This window comes from Emys orbicularis, chromosome 12, assembly GCF_028017835.1.
Source record: "Emys orbicularis isolate rEmyOrb1 chromosome 12, rEmyOrb1.hap1, whole genome shotgun sequence".
In the NCBI taxonomy this organism is placed as follows: Eukaryota; Metazoa; Chordata; order Testudines; family Emydidae; genus Emys; species Emys orbicularis.
Window position 1 is genome coordinate 20,560,604 of NC_088694.1, and position 23,895 is coordinate 20,584,498.

A 23,895-nucleotide genomic window follows, 5' to 3' on the forward strand; every position below is an offset into this window, starting at 1 on the left:
CCAAAAACCTCTAGCCTTTTTATTCTTAACATTTGTACACTTTGCTGGAAAAATATATATATAATATATAGCTCTATAGGACTGATTACAATATATTACAGGCTAAAAAATTCCCCATCTTTCCCTACAATATACTTTAATCATGTTAAGAATCCAATTTTGCATACAGAGTAATTCTTGCAGAAGTTATTGCCTTCAGTTTATAATTAAAAAATTCACAGAATAAAGCTTAAATAGTTTTGACAATCATAAGAGATTCATTATATTAGTGTTTTATATATAAAAATGAAAAAAAAAACATAAGAACCATAAATAATCCTATAAAAATCAAATCAAAAATTATGGAAAATCCCCATAAATATCAATTGCATACAGTAGCTGCTATATAGAAAGAGAAACCTGTAACATACTGTAGTCAATGCTGCTTCAGTTCAGAATATGAATTGTATAAAACACAATATATACACATCTAGAGAAATGCCCAGCCAAAGGAAACTAAAAGGATTAAAAAAAAAAAAAAAAGTCTTAGGAATTTTTTTTTTTTTTTTTTTAAACTAGATTTTTTTAAATTTCAGAACCGTTTCTACAAAACATAAAACATTAGGCTATTTTTCCTACTAAAATTTTTTTTATAAAATCCTACATTAAAAGGTAATATTTCTCCACCTGTAAGAGACTTGGTACAGGGAAAGGTTAGTCTCAGAGAGTCAAGCAAGCCAAGAGGCTTTCCTGATTTTTGCGGATTGTGACCCTACCAAGGGCCAAAAAGGAAGAGGAAACTTCTCCCTAAGAGCCATTTAGGCCACAAAGTTATTTCTCCCAAGGGCACAGCTGCTCCCAGATAAGGCAATGGTACAGTGTAGTGTAAGAGATTCATAGATATTCTCTATAAAATGCTTTACATGTGGTGGTCCTGCAGCAGGCCAAATACTACAGGGGATATAGAATAAAAAACCTTCTACAAAACAAGGCAAATTGGAGAGATGCACACCAGATGCAAACACACACAATTGGCTTCCATATAAGCTGCATTATATACACCCTCCACTCAACCAAAAAATACGGAATTTGGCAATCTTTTGCACTCCTCCCCTTGCCCCCCCAATATAGCCATGACACGGTTTCCCTCCCCCCCCAGACGCTTTGCATTTTGTTGTGCCCTTGTTAGTTTAGCAGGATGGAAGGGTCGCACAGAAATATTTTTTTAAAAATCACTTTGAACTTAGATCCAAGAAAGCATTGATTTGGAGCATCTCAGCTGAGGTCCAAATGCTTTAACAGTCAGTTTTTCTCCCCAGAGGGGCACAAGGTGCTGGTGGCTTTAAGCATAGAATTCGTTTGTAGGGGCTTTCTTGTAGATTGGTTTTTTGCCAAGATCATAACTCCCCTCATCCTTTTTCTTCATGCGATAAACCAACAGGAGGATCAGGAAGACAGCAAACAGCAGCCCCACTGCCCCACCTGCAATAAGAGCTGGAAGAGAGTATGGAATGAATATAGCATTTAGGAGGAAACTGCTACCCTGTGAGAAGCTGCCTCATAAACCCATGAAATCTATCCCAGAGTTCCAGCATTTTGGAGCTTTCTACTGGCAGCTTCCATCTTGCTGAAAGTGACATTTTCAGTCCAAATGGCATCTAGAGACCAGAAGTCACTTTCCACCCAGTTTATCCATAATTAAAAACCAGAGTTTAATAAAAAAACGGTTTCTTCTGATTAAAGCAGGACAGAAGCTTCCCTAATACTCAGTGCCTCCCAGCTTACTAGAACAAAGCCAGTTGGGTTGTGCGCTTTTGGTCAGCATTCTTGCCCTCTAAAGTAGTGGAACAATCAAACCCCATTTTTGGCATCCCCATTTCCCCTTCCTCCCACATTTACAGTGTGGCTAATGAGTCAATAGACTTTGGGGACAGTGAAGTTACCTGCAAGAACTTCTGTTCTCTCAAAGAGGCTGCTGTTGGCTGTGCTGGCCATGGAAATCTTGTTGGACGGGTTCAGTTCCTCAGGGGGCAAGACTTTACGTGGAGTTAGTTCATTCTCTACCACCAGGTTTTCATCCACATCCTTTGTCCCCTTACCAGTATCTTCAGGGATATAGTTGTCACTCGAGAGCTGAATGAAGCAGAGACAAACCACACCCTGTCATGAGCAGCTACAAAACACTTCAAAACAGGAGAGACAGGAGGGTCAGGGCAGACACCATTTAATGGCAGGACAGGTGAGGTCATTTAAGAGTTCAGTGCATTGTGAGCACCTTATTCCAGTGGACTGGATGTGGAAGCCAGCTGCTGTGGGGGGTGTGGGAGGAAGAGAAGGAGTGGGTTAAGGCGACAAGAGCCTTTCACAGGCAGGCAGGCCGGCCAGATACCACACAGAGGGGCTGTTGGGCTAGGTTTTTCTGAGAGTGCTCAAACAACAACACCTACCATAGGACTCTCTTCAGTGGTTGAAGTCATGTCATCTTCAGCATCTAGATAACATGCAAACAATACAGAATTAGTTTCCCTTTGCTTTCAGAGTGTTTTCCCAAAGCCCAGGCACACACTATAGCAGCACTAGCTGCTATTGTCTAACTAGGGCTCTACTTTGATTAAAGTTCCCTCTTATCTGTAAGTACTTTCACCAGTTAAATATAATTTTGATTACACAAAGCCACATGATGCAAGCTCAAGATTACCTCATTCAGAGAAGAAATCTTCAGCTCCATCAAGTGGCTCTTGCTGCAGGGTACCAGGATTTGCTCAGAAAGCGAATATGCTCTTGTGTGCTAGGCTGGCTTCAGGAGGGCACTCTTTTGAACACCCATCCCTAAGGTACTAACCATCAGATCTGCCTGAACATGCCAGGTACTAATTTCAGAGCTTGTTCTTTACCTTTTGAGAACACAATGTGCACATAAAAAGGGCAACAAGGAGCTGTTTAAACTAGTTTATGCTAGGAGTTTTGAAAGCCATAAAGAGTTCTCTGAAAACACTGACTTAACTAGCTTTCACTACTACACTGGTTTTAGGGGCAAAGTGGGAAGCTTCAGAAATGTTGGGGCTGGAGGAAGATGAGATTTAACAAAACTATTTAAACTTTACAGCCCCTTAATATTAAGAGGGGGAAAGGATTTAAGTAATGCATTGTCTACCCATTGAAGATAGCATGTAATCTCATTACAGGGGTGACTTACTTGGATGCCCCTATAGAGAGGGAAGACAGAAGGAGTCCCACATCATGGCACGGTGCCCTTTTGCTGTTCCTATCAGTGTACTGCACCCAAGCAAGCCTCCATATGGGAGGTATTTGATTAGGCTGCTCTGTTGATCCCTCTCAATGACTTGCTACGCTTAGCTTTAGACTGTGTAGCCCATTGCAAGTCCCATTAGAGCAGAGGTTCCCAAACGGGGGGTCAGGACCCCTCAGGGGGTCATGAAATTATATGGGGGGGTCACAAGCGGTCAACCTCCACCCCAAACCTGCTTTACCTCCAGCATTTATAATGGTGTTAACTATATAAAAAAGTGTTTTTAATTATAAGGGGGGGGGGTGTCACACTCAGGCTTGCTATGTGAAAGGGGTCACCAGTAAAAAAGTTTGAGAGCCACTGAATTAGAGAGCCTGTGAGACTCAGGGGACTATGTAGCTTTTCCAGGTCAGAGCTATGAAGATGCAATAGTCAGAGGAAGGCTATTTCTTGCCTACATACCATCATCATCTCCAGAACCAGAAAACCAGTCACTCTCTTCGGTCAAGTCAGGCCTGAGGTCACTGATATCTTCATCATCTGGCAAGGCTCCAGAAGAGAAATAGTCCTCTCCATACCTCTCTGGGTCCATGGTCTCAGTTTCTCTCACCTGAGAAGGGAAAACCAGCATTAGACATTATGCAGAAACCCAGACAGTTCTCAGGCTGCCAGCAGCCATCTGCAACCACATCAGTTGAGCCAGCACAGTAATATTTCACCATTTAACTAGTGAAGTTCAATTCAGCCCAGCTAAAAGCACCACCTTTACTAGCTTGAAAACAGCTGAATTCCCCTAATTCTCTGAGAGCAGGAACAAAGATCAGCCAGGGTGGGGATTTCCAGAAAGACTGTGTTCAGAAGGTTCCCATGAAGTGACCAGGGTCTGAATTTACTGAAAACAGCTTTCTGGGCAAGAGCTCATGGCAAAACCCCTTGAGGTAGAAGGGAGGAATAAGTTCAGTGTGACCGGCAGGAGAGTAGTAGTGGGACTTATACCTAGAGAATCTTTTCCAAGCCTGTGTCAAGAGCTAAATTGGGTTCTCCCTGTAGCATTAAAACCCCAAAGCCAGTATGTTTAATAGCATCATTATTTCATTTACAATTCAGATACTTTATCGTACAAAGGTTAAAACGGAGATTTGTTTGCTCCCTCCCATCTGTATATTCTGGGGAACAATACGACAAGATCAAAAGCATTACAAACAGGAACTCATTTGTATAAAGTGTCCCCTCAACAACACACAATTCAAAAAGCAAATCGCTCAGCAGTTCCCATCTGAAACTAAAACCATGATACTGGGATCTGACTAACAGTCAGAGATATGTGCATTAGCGTGGCAGCAGCAGCACATTGAAGCCAGTCTGCAGGGCATACAAAGGAGCCCAGCCAAAAAATTGGATGTTAAACTGCCTGACAATGGTTTAAATCGGAACCCATTTTTGCTTGGGCCTCTGAAGATTAGGGGGTGAAGGTAGAAGATTTAGACCAAGATTATACAAGTTCCCATAACTATTCTGTATAACTCTAGTGACCCTTTAGGGCCAGTCCAGGCGAGGATTCCATAACTCTGAGATCATGGACTGTCCACACTTCCAAACTGGCAGAATCCAGCGTTTGCTGTGGAATTCCAGCAGCAATTCACAATTCCACAGCCATTAAGTCATTTGCTTGTTAAGGAATTTAACCCTTTCCTTACAGTTGGAAGTGCAATGCAAACTGAACGGACAGCTGCTGCCACCACCACTCGTTTCACTAGCCTTATTTTGCTAATGATTCCCATTGCTATCACCAGTTCTGCTCCACTAGTGATAGAAATGCTGGGAGCACTAGTGTGGCTGGGGGCGCCTGGCCACCTGTTACAAGCATGGAGATGCAGGGTTAAATGGAGAGGGGGGAAGTGGAGACTGGGGGCCGGGGAGGGGAACACAAAATGTTGGTTCTCCACCAAAGCAGCTCACCCTCCCTTCCTCCAGATGGAATGCTGCCTTATCTGGTAGCTACTGGAACCATTTCATCATCAGTGTTAAGTACTCTCAGTGCTTCAAGGCAGAGTGGGGTGGGGGGGTCAGAAAGCAGCCTGTCTGCTGCCTTGCCCCAGGCATGGTCCCACTGCAATAAGAGACCTGTGGCATGGCTGCAGCTAGCCCTGCTCAACTTGTGGGGCACAAGCTGCAGAGCTAAAAACTGTAGTATAGGTATATCCATAAAAGCTTTATTACAGTGCCAGATACAAGTGGTCTTTTCCCCTCACACCAACAATCCACTTCCACATCTGTAGATATTGGGGTTGCCCCAGCCACCAGGCTCCGCAGTCAGGGTATGAGACGCTTCTCCTCATATCCTGAATTCCAGGGGCTAGAACAGTGATGCAATAGCTTTTCAGGCAGCTCTGGTTCATTCCACCTCTTCAGAGTCAAAAGGGACCAGAACGCTCAACTGAGCATCCTGAAAAACCAAGAAGAGTCTGATGCTGCCAGACTCCTCATCTCCCATTATGCCCCAACTAAGACTGCTAGAAATACAGCCTGGAACAAACATTCCCAGCATCACTGGTCATTTATAGGACAACTTTTATGCCAACCTTAGTTAGAAAGGAGGCATCTGAAGCTAGCCAAGACACCAGGGCTCCCTAAAATGGTACTTCAGCACAGGCCACAGCTGGAATGAAGAAGCTGCTTCTCATCCCAGACTGTGGATGTTTTATTAAGATACAGAAAGGGTTTGATTCCCATTGGCCACTATTCAGTAAGTAGCTTTCATATAGTACAATGGCAATAGGTGGAGGAGGTTTTCCCTTGCAGAGCAGACAAATATTGGCAGGTGTGCTAGGTTACATCTGTGTGTCAGCTCACCCAGACTGTACTCAACTGGTGAATCACAGCCATCAGGCAGACAGAAAGCAAACGCTTAACAAGGGAGGCTCAAGAGATAACTAGGCTGGGTCAGAGAGTCTGAAGCGACTGAGTAACCTGCCTTATTAGATCAAACCAACAGTGAGTAAGAATGGTAGACATTTGCTATTAGTGGGTACTTTGGAATACACCAGGTTCAGATATCACAGGAGCTTATTCATCAAAATACACACTGTCTGTGTGTACAAGTGAGTGAGGTCCAATATTAACGAAGTTACTGACTCACAGCAGTTGATAAGAGTCTATGGAGTGTTTTATGCCATTGCTCATTTGGCCCTGGGCCCAGGAGAATGCAAGTGGGAAGCTCACGCTCCATCTACAGTAACTTCCTGGAAAACATCCAGACAGCTACACTGGGGGAGGTGAGCAGTAGCAGAGGGACCTACACTTCTACACATTTACCCATAGAAGATTAATTGAGTATTCTTAGGGGCTTGGAGTTGAGATTATTTGAGGTCCCGGGGTGCTGTTGGGCATCTCACTTCCTTCCTGCGTGGGTAAATGTGGTGAAGTTCATTCCATGTTTCTCCCTACACAAACTCAAAACATACCCACAACAAGCAGGCACCTCCCTGGAGCTAGGTGCAAATACCACCTTGCAGAGGACTCTGAATGGAAAGAGTTAACAGTGAAGTGTCTGTGCTCTTTGCAGGGTGGATCTGGAACAGTGACATTCCTCACATACACACCTGCAAAGGGCACACAGGAGCAGTTCAGAGAGACCCCAATGGGGTTTGTGGGCTCAGGGAGAGGCTTAGTGCAATGTTACTGTTTCTTTTAACATGGTCTAATAGAGACATTACATTTCTAAAGCTGGAGGAAAGTCTCCCTGCTTCCCCATATATATATATATTCTACAGGCTTCCCTAGGAGGCAGTTTCCAGGTATGCAGACTCCCTCCCAAATGGGAATTTGCAGCCCATGGGGGTACAGAGTTAATAACCCAGTGGTTCTCAACCTGTGGCCCATATGACATCCTCAGGGCCATATGGGTAGTACTGGATGCAGCACACAACACACTGGGAAATAGGTTGAGAACCACTTCCCCTTTTCAAAAGCATCTGGCACTTGCCGAATGTCCTCCACAGCCACTTTCGGCCTAACACTTTCGGCAGTCACCAGCTGGAGGCTGGCATCTGATCGAAATGGCTTGCGGCCAGTTGTTCTGCCACCTGCTATTACTGTGCTGGAACTAAGTTCAGCCACCCTTATGATGAGAGAATGACTAAATGACTGCACAGCCTCACCTACTTCTGGCAGCTGAAGTCAAGCCTTACTGCTAATATGCTTTAGCAAATAGAATCCTTTAACTACAGAAGGATGTTGCTTCTGCTAAAGTCCAGTTCCAGGATTTCTTCTGGATGTTAAGCAGCTTTTACCCACAGTGACGTGAGTGCCAAGTAAGATTAACAAACATCATTGGGGGAGGGGAATAGAAGGAAGGAGAAAGGGCAGGAGCTTTCCCTGCCTAGCAAAAAGAGGTTTACTTCTTAGCTGCCAGCCAGAGCGTGTGCAGGTATGCACGCATTCTGCCTTTACCGTCACATGCTGCTTCAGTAGGGTCCACGCAGGGGAAGTTAATGTTTAGGTACTACAAGGATTAGCACACTAGACCTGCCAAGATGCACAGGAGGCCCCTACCTCTGCCTGGATCATTCATGTAGAAGAAGCCTAAGGCTTCAGGCTGAGGAGCTGGCAGGGCTGTGATACCTGATCCCCTCTCCGGATGAGGAGTCCAATTTCAGAGTGGCTTTGGCTTGATTTCAGAAACCCAGATCAGCACTAGCTGCTTCTCACAGTGAAGTCTGCTCACACTGCAGCCTACATGTTAGATGGGAATTTTGTAACTTTCCTCCGCCACTGACTAGTTAGTTCCGAGAAGGAAAAACAGTCAACTCTAACCAAGCCTGCCTCCTCCAGCCCACACACCACTGCCATAGCTTACGTGCCCTTTCACAGGAGCAGAAAATGAGTAACATTCTCTAGGGCAAGGGCATGAAATGCACATGATCAACTTTTAGTGCTGGCCATTGTCTCTGATCAAACACACCAATGTTTGAATTCACTCCATGCTTCTTTGAAGGCTGGTAGACAGTGAGTTGGATGGGGGTTGCACATGCAGAGTCCCAGGCATCTGAAGTGCAGGGAGCGCTTTACAGCGTTTCCAACAACCCAGATAATGGAGCCCTATAACTTGCTTCAGCGTCTCTGTTTCCCAGCACTGTGTACACAAGCCCAGGAGTAAACAGGAGTGAGTTGAAAGTCAAAAGAACATGGACAAAAGAACATGGACCTGGGCCAAATTTGAGAGGGCGGGAAGTGACAAGAGAGGCAAATCAGCACTTAGTTAACTATTTGCACCCTGCAAAGTCAGAGGTATGGGGAATTGGTCTGATGGCTCCTTTGCAGATAATCATGTTTACTGATAAAATTAAGAATAGAATTCTTTTACTAACACCTAGGAAATCAAGAACTGATTTTCATCAGATTGCTCAACAGAATGTGTGTCTCACACATACACATTCATTCATATGACCACTGGAAAGTGACTCCAACCCAGACAAGTCCTGCTGCAAGTCCCCCCCCTGCTCCTCACCCAGTGAATTTGAGAACGAGTCATACAGGATCAGACTAGGGATCCATCTGGTCCAGTATCCTGGTCTGACAGAGGAAGATGTGAGACGTTCCATACTGGAAAAATCATGGACTAGCCTGCCCAGATGGGAAGTTTCTTCCTAATCTTAGGTTTGATTTGTGCTCTGAAGCAATCATCCTGCTCAGTACAGCCAGATCACAATAGATATCTAATCCTTTTGAATTCTACTTTGATCTTTGTCTCAATATCTTCAAGCAGTAAGTTCCACACTAATGGTGCATTGTGTGAAAATATTTCCTAGTTTTGAATTTGCCACCTTTCAGTTTCATTGAACGTCCCTTTGTTCTTGTGTTACGAGACATGGGGGAAGTTAGAAGTTCCTGATCTACCTTCTCTATACACCATTTTATAGGGAGAACCATCTTGTCCCCCTCACTAAACTCAGTAGTCCTGATCTTTTCAGTCTCTTAATGCAACACTGTGTTCCTCTAGTCATTTCCATTGCTATCTCTGAACACACTCTGTGTTCTGAGGTTTGAACACTGTACTTCAAGTGAGGGTATACCATGGATTTATAGAATAGTATTGAATCTTTTCAGTATTCTTCTCCAGCCAATTCCTTGCTTCTTGTAGTTCTGCTGCACACTGAGCAGAAATTTTCTATTGAACTGTCCACAGTGAGGCCTAGGGCTTTTAAACTGTAAGCACTCAAGGAAAACTACTCACACAACTTAGTTGTTGGGAGGATTGTTGGATCCCCAATTACCCAGACAGGCTGGAATGGTTTCGAGAATATGCTAAAGCTTGTGGATTTAGGGACTAGCACAGAGTCATTATAGGCTAACATATTAGTTGGGAATTCATGATAGAAACAAGAGCCCTTACAACATAGCTGACCTAAAACTGAGTCATTTAGTGTGTTTGTTCTTGGCTTCACTTCAGAGGCTTCAATAGGAGCCTTTGGAAAGGAGTGGCATGCGTTGTTTATCTTATGACACCAGAGCGTACTCCCATTCTCCCCAGACACACATAATGTCACATGCAGCAGAAGTCATATTACTAAAATGCACATCTAGATTTCAAGTTAAAGAATTCTCAAAATGGGGCTTACACAATACTGAAGCCAGCCCTAGAGCCTGTACTCTAAGAATCTGCGTTTAAAAGAAGCATGCCTACACAAAAGCCATCACAACTGACCTAATTAGCCCTCTTGCTGGATGTGTCAGCAGAGAGGCCAAGGACCTAGACCATGGAAAGTGAACTGTGTCAGCACCAGATGTAACCCCTCAAGGGCAGGGATGCGTGGCACACTGGTAGAGTACATACTTGTCGCTTCACTGCTGATGCTTGTGACGTGACTGACTGAAATCTCCATGGCTGTCCTGACATTAGCACTGAATTCACTTAAATACTTCACTTCTGCCCCTTCGCCCTTAGTTCCAGGCCACCACAGAGTTGCTATTCTTGTATCAGGAAATCCCAGAAACTAAGCCATTGTTGAAGTAATCTTGGCCAAAATGGATCTGTCCTACCATGACACATGACTGGGATCCAGCTTGTCAAACTAAGTGTAAATCACTGGAAATCTGATACTGTCATGGAAGTGCTGAGGCCAGCAAGCTGCAGCGCGCATGTGCTAAAAGAGCTGTGAAGACAAGGTAGGCAAAAGAACAAAAACCATGTTCCTAAAAACAAAGGAGCTAAGCCTGGGACAGGAGGGAATTTTCCACCCACAGCCCTTTGTTCTATCTGATTTACTTACATGGGGCTCCTCTCTACTCCAATCTGTTGGAAAAGATTTTAACTTTGTGTATTATACTTGTCTTGTTATTTTTAATGCATTTTAATGCTAGAATGCCTTGCTTTCCCCCCCCCTCCACCTTTCCCCTTTATTCCTTCATTCCAGTTTTTCGACTCTTCTACTGTATGTGCTGTCTGATTTGCATCATTATAATTTGCATGATTTTCCTCCAGTTTCTGTCTCTCTTTTCCTTAATCTCTTCCCTGAAAGCCTTGTCTACTACATGTTTTTTCCACTACACTTTCTTACCATAGGTAACAATGGTGGGAGTGCTAGTGTAGACCACAAACTGACAGTTGCGAGCATTTTAACCACCACATTGGCTAGAGCTGGTCAGTTTGAGCAGATGTAGAGGACACCATAGTTAAAATTTAAAATGCAAATTGTCTACACTAATGATCTGGGAGCAACCTGAGGGGAAGTTGTAAGGGGTGGGAGCGACAGAGCAGTGCAGACAGAGCTTAACTCACATGCTTACATACTGGCACTCCCCTCTGCCCCCTACTCACGACCTGGCACCGCTGTGCCCAGGCTTGCCTAGTCTCTCTCTTGCTGGGAGGGAGAGTAGTAGACAGTTACTTTAACAAGCCCTCAAGAAGAACCTTCCAGAGAATTCAGTGATCTTCAGATACCGAACCTCAGACCATTTTAGCATATTTTACAATATCCACCAGACTGCTCTCTCCTAAAGAGATGCTTTGGAGTAACATCAGGCGCAAAACACCTCCAAAACAAGAGCTACTTGTTGTTCCCTTCCAGCTTCTCTAACAGATGCACTGTAGCGCCATGGGGTATGCTACCGTCCATCTGCCCCTTTAAAGCACAGACAATATCCTCCTCTCCCATTAAGAGCTCTGTTAGAAGGAAATCACCGCTTCAGAAGCAAGAGTTTCTAGAGACTTCCGTCTTACGTGACTGCTTACTACTGTGGAAAAAGTCACATACGACTGAACTCTAACTTTGAGGGGCCCTGCACGCTGCGGTAGTAGAGTTATCCCCATGTTAACAAGCATTTCTGTATGTGGTGAGCACAAAGACCTGGTCTACCCTTAAACTTTAGATTGACATAGTTATGTTGCTCGGGGGTATGCAAAATTCACACCTCTGAGTGCTGTAGCTATGCCAGTCTAGCACCTGGTATAGATGTGGCTAGATTGATGGAAGAATGCTTCTGTTGACCTAGCTACTGTTGCTCAGGGGAGTGGGTTACCTACTATGATGGAAAAACTACTTCTATCACTGTAGAAAGCATCTACACTTCAGCATTGTTGCTGTGCCACTGTAGTGCCCAGAGAGTAGACAAGCCCCAAATCTCACCAGCAGAAAGTGGGTTGCTGCTTTTCCTCACTCCAAAACTCCTCCTCTTTAGATACATAAACTCCTTAGCAGAGACACTGAAGAAATCTTGTCTATGCCTGGGAGCACCGCAAATAACCTTATTTCAATCCAGGTCACATCTTATATCAGCGTTCCTCTGCATAGCAAGTACTGTAACGAATCCACATTAGCTGGCTCACTGTGCCCTCTGATCATCTTTGGTGACTGTTTGCTAGTCAGCTTGCTCCACATTATTCACAGGATAGATGGCCCCTTCTGGCTTTAGTGCCAAGGAAGAGTTTAATCAAGGTTTCCCTGCACGTGCATGCACTTAAATAGGCTGGAGCCTGCTGAGCCAATTGTTCGGGGAGCTTTTGGAGACAGAAAGTGCCAGTGTGCATTTCCTCCAATATACTTAAAGCAGCAGCAGCTCTCACTAGGCAAAACTACCTTTACACCCAAACTATCACATAACTTCTTGGCTAGGGTGTCCTCAGGTCAACAAACTGCCAAAATAAACCCAGAACTTTAGGTTAGATCCTGAAGCCTGTGCTGAGTAGGAAGTGGCAAAAGACAGAACAGCGGGCCAGGACTTCTGCAGACACAGTTACCGTCCAGGTGTCTGGGTGGCAATGAGACTGGAGCAAGAACAAGTTCGTAGGCAGGCATATTCTAGTTGTTAGAGACTTGGAGACTCGCTTTCAATTACAGTGCAGTCCTTCTGCATTTCCACCTCAGGTTCCCTACCAAGAATCTTAGCAGGTGGATAGCGGTAAGAGAATAGAATCACTTGTTATTCCTCCTATACATTCCTATTGTGATGTTTTAAATACTGTAGCAATGAGGGGCTTACCCCCACCCCCACCATCAGCCAACCCTGCAGTGAAAGGATAATCCCATAGCAATAGATTATAATGTACTAAACAGAGAAGTCAATTTGCCATCACCAATTCAGCAAGAGGGCTTTACTGTAGCCAGAACCCAAGGAGAGTGAGTTCCAATATGTAATCCAGAGCAAGCTCTTGGTAACATTGTATTCTGAGTTTCATGCTCTGGGCTCTGTTAGCTTTTGACCCATGTGCATTTGCCTAACAGAGCCCACACTTATTTAAGACTAGGTGTCCGTGTCACTAAAAAAAAAAAAAAACCCTCCAGAAGATGCAAAGAGGAGGAGAAAATTGACTGGGAGGGATTTATTGTTTTAATAGTCTGATAATTAGCAAACAGAGCCATAAAAGAGGTTGTACAGTTCCCATGACAGATGGGCACATGCAGGGATCTATTTAAAAGCAAGGGGACTCATTAACTAGCATCATAACCTTTTCTGATGAACCAGCTATAGGTGTTTGGAATCTTAAGTATCTATTGGTTACAAAGTCTAATTTCAGCATCTTCACCACAGGGATCTACTCATGTTTTAAAGAGAGATTCAGTTAAGCAGCTCAAGGCAGGATAAATAAAGCCAGCCACTGACAGCCACGGTGTCCAAATTCAGGGTATGGGTGGGAAGAGTCCATTCTGCCTGTTCTCCCAGGGAGATGATCCTCTTAGCAGGGGATTTTCATTCAAACATCAAAGTTTGGTATACAAAAGGCCAGAGTCAAAGAATGCAATGTAATTTACCTGTTTTCCAAAGTTTAGTCTTCTCCTTCCCTCACCTGAGGGAAACATATGGAGAACCTTCCTAGAGCATAACTCAATCCCACAAGTTATTTTGCAGGGCTGCTATGTTTTGGGGTTGTTGTTTTTTTAAAAACTTTTACGTGTGTATTACATTACTAGCTCATGTGTCTTGCACCTTTATAACAGTGTTAGCAAGATCAGACTTCAAAGAGAATAAGGCACACAGCAGAAGTTTGGTGCCTTTCCTAGCTGGCCCAATACAGAGCTAAAATGGCCTGACATGCCACTAATCTAGGCTTGTTTGTACAGTTGAGATCTTGATACTGCACCTTGAAAATGTTTCAATTCCCTCACAATCTATGCAAGTTTAATCATATCAAGAGACTAGAGATTTAGGTTTGATTTACACTTAGCTATGTTAGTTTAGGAAGGTTTTGCTGGCATAGATGTGATTTTTTTTTTTTTTTTTAATTAAGAGTGTAGTTAAACCAGAAAAGCCTTTAAGCGTAGCTAAGAAAGGCACCACTAAGGTCTTGTCCAGGCCCAGAAAGCTAATGCCCACGTCTTAACTATTTCCAGGTACTCACACTTTCCCAGAATCTTGCAAGTCACCTACTAAAGTTAAACATGCTTACAGCACACCCCAGCATTCTAGGGCTTGGTTTCCCACCCTCCGACAAAGGAATATTTCAGCTTTACACACATACACCCTCCCTCCTTGACTTCCCATCATCTGCGTGGGGGGGGGGGGGAGGGGAGAAAGAGAGGAAATCTTTCTAAATGCATGCTAGTAATCTAGAAGACCAGAACATTTTGTTGTTCACCCCTTCTTTGGCTTCTGGAATCCATGGACTAACAAGGCATTTAGTTACCAGCATGCAATGACAAGGCACATTACTACTGTTAATGTTTATACGACAGTTTTTCTGATGCTTGACCTTTAGTTAGAATTAGTGCCAAGACAGAATGTATAAACAGCCTCCTATATAAGAGGCTTCAGAGAGAATATTCTGTATCCAGTATGCATTTCAATTTGCAATAAATATTTCTTTTCTTGGAAAAAATCCTCATATAAATGAATTCTAGTAAATGAAGTCTCCCCCACCTACCACCACAAGTAGAAACAGTCTTTTTAAATGGGCTCAGAAATAAAATTGGAATCCTTACCACTTTAAGAAAAGATACCTGTTCTAACGAGATTGGGGACTCTAATCACAGTTCCAGGAGGGCTTGCTGTACTGACCAAATTCCTAATTCCATAATGCCAGACAGGGAGAAGAAATCCCATTTAGGAGTTGCAGTTTAGCCTTATCAAATTTGAACAATGGTCCATCATTCTAGGTACATCTTCCTCCCACCACACTACATCAGGCCATTGGTCCAATAATTCAGTCTCTGGTCATCAGAAGTAGCCAGAACCTGATGTTATAGACTGAAAAAAACAAACTCATAATACATCTGTCCAGCTGGAATAGCCTCAGATACAGGGTGTCTTCACTGCACCAAAAAAAGAGGGTGGGGGTTGTTTTGTTAATTAAAGAATTGCTACCTCTCCAGAAAATTCAACCCCTCCTCACACTCCAGAACTGCAACATCAAGGAAAGTTTGAGTCACTGATTCTTAGAAGAGAAACAAAACTATTACTCAAGTGCTGACAAGAGGTTTACAGAACCACAGCAAACGTCTGCCTTAGAAAAAGTAATTTTCAGACTCCAACAAGCTTCTGTTTTAGAAGTGTGACTTCCACAAGTCCAAATCAGAATGTAATCTCTGTTATTAGTAGTAGTAAGAAGTTCTTGGAGAAGTTCTGAACAGAGGCAGCTGTGGCTTTAATGCTTCAGCAACTCATCTGTATGACGAAGAGGTATTAGATTCTAAATATGTAACTTAAGCTATGTATCCAACACTAAGTGAAAATTCTCGCCCACTCTGTCCTAACTGGAAATGGGAGTCTGAAGTATTTAATCCAATAAAAAGCCAAGGCGGCCGCATTCAAGTAGGATCTTTTATGGCCCAGCAATGCAGTAACTTACCACATCTAAAGTGTGAAATATTTAACACACTGCCCCCATCCCATTCACTAGTAATGAACTCAGCCCTGCCTTACCACAACAGCTCCATTCTAGTGCAAATCATTTCATGCCTTAATCTAAAAGGCCTGCATTCTACCAGGTTTCAGCAAGCAGCCACTCGCTCACTGATAGAAACAGTTTAGAGGTCAGATATACTCACAGCTGGTCTACACAATTTTTGACTGCTTTAACTATATTGTAGTTAGGGAAGTGTACAACCCTCTATTGTTTGACACAGTTATAGCAGTAGAAGGGTGATGACAGAAAAAAGGTCTACCATGTACCTTATTTCTGTCAGCACCTGTATACAGGTATAACTGTGTCAACATAGGGGATTCTACTTCCCTAACTACAATCCATTGCTAAACCAACATGGTTAAAGTGGTACCCAAAATGAATAAAAACCCTTTTCAGATCAGCCAGGAGAGCAAGCCTCCTGTAGGGACAGGATAAAGCTAACATGAAGTCACACACTTCTACACTGCTGTGAAGATATTTTCCAGTTTGGGGGAGTCCATTATATGCAGGGTTACACACAGAGAATTGCCCAGCTGTCAATCACTACACAAATTTAATTCTACTCATCTCAGTGTGAAACAGGGGCTACTTTGACAATAGAGGTCACTTATTTTACGGATACTAGCACCCACTATACCACACTATTCCCAGAGATGCAGTTCCAGCTCAAATCACACCAGGCATTTAGTGAGCACCATGTATAGAGCAAAACAAAGATTCTCCCATTTGAGGACTTTTTTTTATTTTTATTTTTTAAAAAGCAAGAGAATCAAACCAAGTGAGGATTCAGAGTCAGCCAAGTGGATTCTAGCAGCAAGCGAGATTTCAATAGAGTATTCAGCAGCAATAAGAGTTTGAAGTGTGGTAAAAACAGGCTGAAGTTTGCACTGTGAAGGCAGACACTCTCCTCCCCATTGTTAGGCTAGAAGTCAAGTTAACAGATCTCAGCCTTACAGTTGGGAAAATAGGACAGAAATAGGGCAACACAAGACACTAGACACTATGCAGGAACAGCAGGATAAGAGAGCAGAGTCAGATCCTGAAATGGATTCAAGTCATGCACATTGGAAGGGCCATTGTCCCCTCTCCCCACCCAAAAACCAGAAAGAAGAGTCCATGGTATCCTAGCCATAAACAACAGTTTTCACAGCTGCTGGACTGGAGGTGGATTTCAGCAGACAAACAGTCCACGTATCTTTGCCAAGCCATTGCCAGCCACCTCAAGGACCTGGTGCACTAACAGTAATGTGGGAGGAGTAGAACAAGGTAAAGCATTAGGATAATAATAGACTTTAAGGTCAGAAGGGACCATTATGATAGTCTAGTCTGACCTCCTGCACAACACAGGCCGCAGAATCTCACTCACCCACTCTTATAATAAACCGCTAACCTATGTCTGAGCTATTGAAGTCCTCAAATCATCGTTTCAAGACTTCAAGGTGCAGAGAATCCTCCAGCAAGTGAGCAGTGCCCCACACTGCAGAGGAAGGCAAATCCCCTCCCCCCCCAGGGCCTCTGCCAATCTGCCCTGGAGGAAAATTCCTTCCCAACCCCAATATGGCAATCAGCTAAACCCTGAGCATATGGGCAACACTCACCAGCCAGACACCCAGGAAGGAATTCTCTGTAGTAACTCAGTTCCCACGCCATCTAACATCCAATCACAGGCCATTGGGCATATTTACTGCTAATAGTCAAAGATCAATTAATTGCCAAAATTAGGCTATCCCATCATACCATCCCCTCCATAAACTTATCAAGCTTAGTCTTGAAGCCAGATATATCTTTTGCACTCACTGCTCCCCTTGGAAGGCTGTTCCAGAACTTCACTCCTCTGATGGTTAGAAACCATCATCTAATTTCAAGTCTAAATTTCCTGATGGCCAGTTTATATCCATTTGTTCTTGTGTCCACATTGGTACTGAGCTTAAATAATTCCTCTTCCTCCCTGGTATTTATCCCTCTGATATATTTATAGAGGGCAATAATATTTCCCCTCAGCCTTCTTTTGGTTAGGCTAAACAAGCCAAGCTCCGAGTCTCCTTTCATAAGACAGGTTTTCCATTCCTCAGATCATCCTAGTAGCCCTTCTCTGTACCTGTTCCATGTTTAAGGATGAATTCAAACTGGGAGACCCAGAACTACATAATGGGTTTGGAAGTCTCGAACATTAGAATTCTCTGAAAAAGTGAGTTCAGCCCTGGGCTACCTCCATCTGTTCAGAATGCAAGAGCCTTCTTGACCTCTTCTCAAATAGGGGACTCAGCAAAGTGACTTATGCAAGGAATTTGTTCCCCAGCTTCCATCGTGGAGACTACTTCATGAGAGAAGTTCCTCTCAGGGACCCATCTTGCCAATCAGTTTCCAAAGGATTTCATTCTCTGGGCCACAAGTAAGGGCTCTGGGGACTCCTGCTTAAAAGCTACTGATGAAGATTTTGTTCTTAGTATTCAGAGTACTCAACTGAGGGACTACACAGATATCACTCCCACCCTATTGGGTGTAACCAATTTGCATATTAAAAACATTTCTGTGAAGTGCTAAAAACTAAAAGCAACTAACTGCCTATTCCAGTGGTTTTCAACCTTTTTTCGTTTGCAGACCCCTAATGAATTTCAAATGGTGGTGCAGACCTCTTTGGAAATTCAACCTGTAGTCCAAGGACCCCACCACAGAAGTCTTAGACTAAAGACTGACTGAACAGAATTCAACTGTAAATGCGGCACGTGCTCAGCATGGCATTTGATGCACCGTGAAAAGGGCACTAAATTGTAGGCATCTATGGTAACGACAACAGTTCTGATGGACCACAGGTTGAAAACCACTGGTCTATTCCCTCCAATACAGCTGCTAGTTTGAGAAGATGCATTAAAAAGCATTTGATTTAGTGACAAGAGCCCATCATCTCCTCTTTTTCCTTCAAAACTCTGTTCCAGATGCATTAGTCTTTGTAATACAGTCTGTTGCTCTATGTTGGATAGGTACTGTTCTGGCCAAGTTAAATCACACCCACTCCATGAGCCTGCCCAAGTCAGAAGGTGAAGCAGATGGAAAATAAAGTTATACATGCAGATAGCAATATCTTGATTTGATTGGTAGGGACAGATGAGAAACTGGGCAAAGAGCAGAAAGAACAGGCCTCAGGGACTGATAGTAGAAGGACAAGCCAAACCGGTTTAAACATTAATAATGCTGCATTACTTTCCAAATACCCCCATCAACAAAACATCAGCTCAGCCAGTAAGTTGCCCAGTGAGTTCTGGGAAGTGTTAATACTTTTTTGAAGCATTAGTAATAAAGCAGGCAGGTGTTGCAGCAGAAAAGCAGAGCCTACCTACCTGCTTCACTCAGACCCCTTCTCTCCCCTCACATCTCCCATTTAATAAGAGCTTGATTAAAGAGATCGTCTGGATGTTATAAGTGCAGGACTAGTATATGAAATGGTGCTATGATCTGGCATGCCAACCCCTAAAAGGTTGAAGCACAGCACCTCAAAGATTGGTTTTAGGTACGTAGGATCAATGGAGCTCATAGGAATGTTCTCACATTTAAATATTACATCATGTTAACATGATCCAGTCTGTTACTTAACATAAACAGAGCATAGGAATTATGCCATGGAGCTTTCAGGAATATTTTCAGCCCTTTTACATGTGGTAAGGCTGCCTCAGCCAGAGAAAACCTAGCTGCAGTGAGAGCCCCATGGGGCATCACATGCCACTTGAAAGAAGTAGAGCTTGCTCCAAAGCATTTCTGGCTCTTGCATTGTACAGGCTCTGAGGGAACATCACCATACAGGATCACATAGCCCTCAAGGCCCTGCCCTTACACAGACACAAAATAGACTCCATGTCCTGTGGAGTCTCAACAATATGTCTGCACCCTCTCCATATCTTGGGTGTACAAAAATTACAGGCCACATGCTGTGTGATCCAGCATGTTGTACCAACACTACAAAAAGGGACTAACTCCTCCCACACTAACCTAGATGCTGCATCACCAGAGACCGCTCCTCAGTGGGGGTTGGCCCATTCTACTAAAGCAAACTTGGTGGTGCAAATAAATTCAATATTGCAACACTAGAATACAGCCAAACTAATTAAGCATAGGGCAATATGCTGTATTGAGTGTTCTGTGAACTCAGCATAAGGGGTTATAGATACAGCTATGCAGAAATGTTTTCTTTGGAGGCATCTGAACTCTTTAGGACACAGCCTACCAAATCCACAGCCCATTGTATTCCCCCAAGCACACTAGGTTGCAATGTTAATTTCATACCAAATGTGGTCAAAGAGCATCCAAAAGCTGTACTACCCAAGAAGTTTTTGCCCTGTGCTAGGCTTTGGATTTAGTTGTGGGAAAGCCTGATGGCAGCCATGACAAGGATTCTGTATCTGATGAATTCACTCGGGCTTGCTGGTCATAAAGAGGGCTGCCAAATGTTAAAGGAGTAGACACTTCATGTATTCTGGCCTGAGAGCTTTCTTGCTAAACCACCAGCATCTTGGATTAGAGCTTCAGGGCAGAAACTTGAACAAAAAGGAATAAGTGGTGACCTGCCTACAGAGCCTCAGGCTGCAAGTGAAACAATGGGGACAATTAAACCTAGTTTGGGGATACTCTAATCTCTTGCAATTGCCCCAGTCCCAATGCAGTCCCTACTAACCAGCACCAAAGCAGGAGTCAGAGCAGGATGCCTTCTGACTGGAGCGTAGACACTTGTAAAAATTAAAAGTTAAAAGCCAGAAACCCCTCTGAGTTACATACACGCCTGGTGTTTGTACAGGGTCCTGACTCATTTTGCAAGTTAGAGAGGGTCTAATGCCCATAAAAATGAGGGGTCCCAGTAGAACTACATGTAGAGACGCTTGTAAAACTTCTGATTACATTTTACAGCACTCACTATATCTGAGCACCTTACACGTTCAAAATATGATAATGTTGAGGGATTTTTTAAAAATTCCTTTCCATCCTCCCTCAGACTTTTGATCTCCATACAGCTTTGCTCTCCAATCCTCCAATCCTAACCTATATCCTTGATATGCAAGTTCTGTCGTCCCCCCCTTTTCCCAAATTCTACCATTGCACCTCAAGCCTAACCTGCAGCATCCCTGTTAGCCCACTCCTGAGCCTCTTTGAGAACTACTGGGGTACAGACAAGCAAGAAAAGCAGGGTCCATCCAAGGGCACGGTAGTCACAGAGGCAGAATCAGAAGGGGAAGGCACAGAGGTAAAGGAGCACAAAAGAAAGAGCATGTATTGTGGTAGATTAGTTGCAGAGTGAGTAGAAGGAGGAAGGTTGTAAGGCATGGGACTAATGCTGATAAAACAGAGCCTGCAGGGCAGGAGGGTGGGTAAGTTGGTTGGTAATAAAGTAGGGTCAGCATCAGAAGAGGTATCGCCTGATAGGAGGAGAAAAAAGGAAGATTTGTGAATAATCAGAAGGAGCTGGAGGACCCAATGTTGGCACAGAGAAGGGAGAGGAAAGGAGTCTCTGACCCAGCAGAGGAAAAGAATGTGGTAAGGACTGAGAAGAAAACAAGGAACTTGGTGTAGACAGGCAAGTGGGGAGCAGGATAGGAGTTGAGCCTGGGGGGTAAAACTCAGGTAGACAGGAAAATGGTATTTGGAAGCATAGCAGTGCAAAGGCAAGTGGCAGATCCATTTGAATGGCAAGCCAAGTAAGTGTTACTCAATTAAACAATAGAAATTGGTCATCAATACATAAATAACGGTGAGTAGTTCAGGATCCATCAAGCCACACAGTCCTATCATCAGGATATTTTCAGATGGAAACCAGCTACTCTTCTCCCTCATCCCACTCCATTCAATACACAAGCCAGCAAAACTAGGGACAGTTTAAAACCACAAGACAGGGACAGCCTTAGATACATCTGCCCCTTTCACCTACTCAAAGTTTATGGAAGTGGGGAAAATCGTGGCCATATTTACTTCAAAGCCTCCTGCCAAGTAGCATGTTCCCTCCCTGGATAATGGCTATAAATTGCTTCAGAAGCAGGCACAAAATCATCTGGAAAGAAAGGCCTTTCTGTTCTCCCTTGGAAAAACCTAATTTCCTCCTGATGGGAAAAGCCAGGTTTCTGCCACCAGCACATATGATATTAAGTCAGGTAAGGACAAAGTCTCACAGGATATTGGGGGGAGCTAAACCTGGAATCCTGGCTCCACAGCTTAAACATACCGAAAGATTGCGCGGGGGGGTGGAGGGGGAGAAATGGGGTCTTTGAGCTCTGGGAAAGCCTGCATAACACTTCTCTTCTCCTCCATTAACAAGGCTGGCTATAATCCATTACTCCCCCTGAAGAGAGGAATTAGATCTAGTTCGAGATCATGAGGCGAGGATGGAATTGGAGCAATGCTGTTTTTACCCCAGCTAGAGTATGGGTGCGGGAGCCCTTTGGTGAAGGAAGCTCAGCCGCTTATCTGGGCTTCCCCTCAGCAGCCCGGTATTCTCAGCCCGGGGAAATCGGGGATTGGCACACGGTAAAGGAAAACCCCAGCTGCGGGGCGCGCCGTAGGAGGGGGATTTCAGCAGGTCCCGGTGACGGGAGGCGATTGCCGCAGAGCCGGGGTTTGGGGCAGCCTTACTCATACCCCAGCTATGAGGGCTGGGCACTATTTGCGCCATGTGCTGATACTGGAGCCCGGGGGCGGCCGCAGGAGGTGGGCATGAGGCAACGTCCGGCCAAGGGCTGTCGCTGTCCACCCCCGGGACGGGGAGGCCTTCTGCCCTACCCACGCACCCCACCAGCAGGGGACGGGGACGGGAAGAGACTCTTAGGAGAGCTGTCCCGCTTGGGGCCGTGGTGCGGCCGCTCCCCAGCCCTTCCCTGGCGCTGGGCCGTGAGGGACCATCTGGGACACAGCGAGTGGCAGGAGGCCGACCCGACCCCGGTAGCCTGCAAAGAGGGAGTCCGGACCCGAGCCCACCCCCAAGCGGGCCCAAGCGCTGCTCCCCTCGCTCGGAGCCCCGCGACACCCCCCGACAGAGGCACGAAGCCCGGACACCCCCCGGCGCGGGCGGACACTCACCGACTCGGCGCTGGCGGCTACCAGGAGAAGCAGAGCGGCGCAGAGCGCCCCGGGGTGCCTCGCTGACAGCAGCTGCATGGTGCTCGGGTTGCGCTAGTGGACAGGCGGCTGGGGCAACACGATCAAACGGCTTGAACCAACCCCACAGCCACGCATCTTATAGGCGGCCCGGCCCCGCCCCGCCCCCGGGGGAGGCGGAGCTGCAGGCCCAAATCGGGAGGGGAATGCCCGAAGCTGCTGGGAGTCTGGGACGTGCTGCTGCCCTCCTAGTCCCGGAAGGGGCACTCCTGGGCTATGGGTAACCACCTACCCTGCAGCCTCCTCCCCTCCCAAGCTTCCCTTCTGCTCCCATACAATTCCCCTCCCCAATCTCATGGGGCCCAACACCATCCTGCCTTCTCCCACCTAACAGCCCCCTTCCGGGGCCTGACACCACCCTGTTCCCCTCCCAACAACCCTCTCCCCAAGCTCCTGGGGCCCGACACCACTCTGTTCCCCCCCACCTAACAGCACCCTTCCCAAGCTCCTAGGGCCTGACACCACTCTGTTCCCCCCCCCCTTCACCTAACAGTCCCCTCCCCAACCTTCTGGGGCCCAATACCACCCTGTTCCTCCCTCCATCTAACAGCCCCCTTCCCAGTTCCTTCCCTGGTCCTTTGTATTCCACCACCTCACCACGCCCTACATTTCACCACCACTTTACAGCCTCCTTACATCCCCTTTCTAAATGCCGCCATGTGCAACTCTAACACTTCACCTTCACCCTTGAAGGCCCTGCCATCCCCTTACACCCTGCTTCCTGAACTCCCCTCACATTCCCACCATCCCCCTTCCACCTCCAACTCAGCCCTGTACCACCTTCCCATACACCCTCACCCTCTTACACCAATAAGAACTTTATGAATACATAGGAAGAGAGGGAAATGGGAAGTCAGATTTTGGGCCATGCTACCTTGACTGTCTCTCTTAAAAATCAACGTATGAGAGAGAAACCAGCATATGAAAATACCATTCTAAATATGATTTTTATATATATTTATAACAATAGGATTTTTTTTTTAAATCCTCCTGTTGTCCTCCCCTCTGGATTTGCCTTTTCTGCCCATCTTCTCTGGGTCTCTCCTGTGGATTCTAAATCCTTCTAGGTAAAGCCTGGTTGTACTTCTGGGTGTTATACAATGCTTATCATACCGTTGGCTGTTAACAAATAATAGATTATTGCAAAAGGGGCCAATGGGAATTAATGTTAACAAGAGTGCATCATGAAATTAAC

The 23,895-nt window shown here is 45.0% G+C and overlaps 1 protein-coding gene across 1 annotated transcript; it reads right to left on the reverse strand.

Moving 5' to 3' along the window:
* Window positions 1–557: 557 nt before the first annotated feature.
* On the reverse strand, window positions 558–22,741 carry SDC4 (syndecan 4). The gene is made up of 5 exons (XM_065414704.1): window positions 22,623–22,741; window positions 3,692–3,839; window positions 2,427–2,470; window positions 1,923–2,112; window positions 558–1,473 (listed from the first exon to the last, which is right to left on the reverse strand). Exons 1-5 carry the CDS (start codon window positions 22,698–22,700, stop codon window positions 1,322–1,324), a joined length of 612 nt encoding a protein of 203 aa, XP_065270776.1. The 5' UTR covers window positions 22,701–22,741; the 3' UTR covers window positions 558–1,321.
* Between the last annotated feature and the right edge of the window lie 1,154 nt (window positions 22,742–23,895).

Excerpts from the sequence above, each read along its gene's own strand:
- SDC4 (XM_065414704.1), bottom strand. The coding sequence starts at position 22,700 with ATGCAGCTGCTGTCAGCGAGGCACCCCGGGGCGCTCTGCGCCGCTCTG. Across the intron at positions 2,471-3,691 it reads TGGTTCTGGAGATGATGATG|ATGCTGAAGATGACATGACT; the intron begins GTATGTAGGCAA and ends CATGTTATCTAG. Across the intron at positions 2,113-2,426 it reads CCACTGAAGAGAGTCCTATG|CTCTCGAGTGACAACTATAT; the intron begins GTAGGTGTTGTT and ends TGCTTCATTCAG.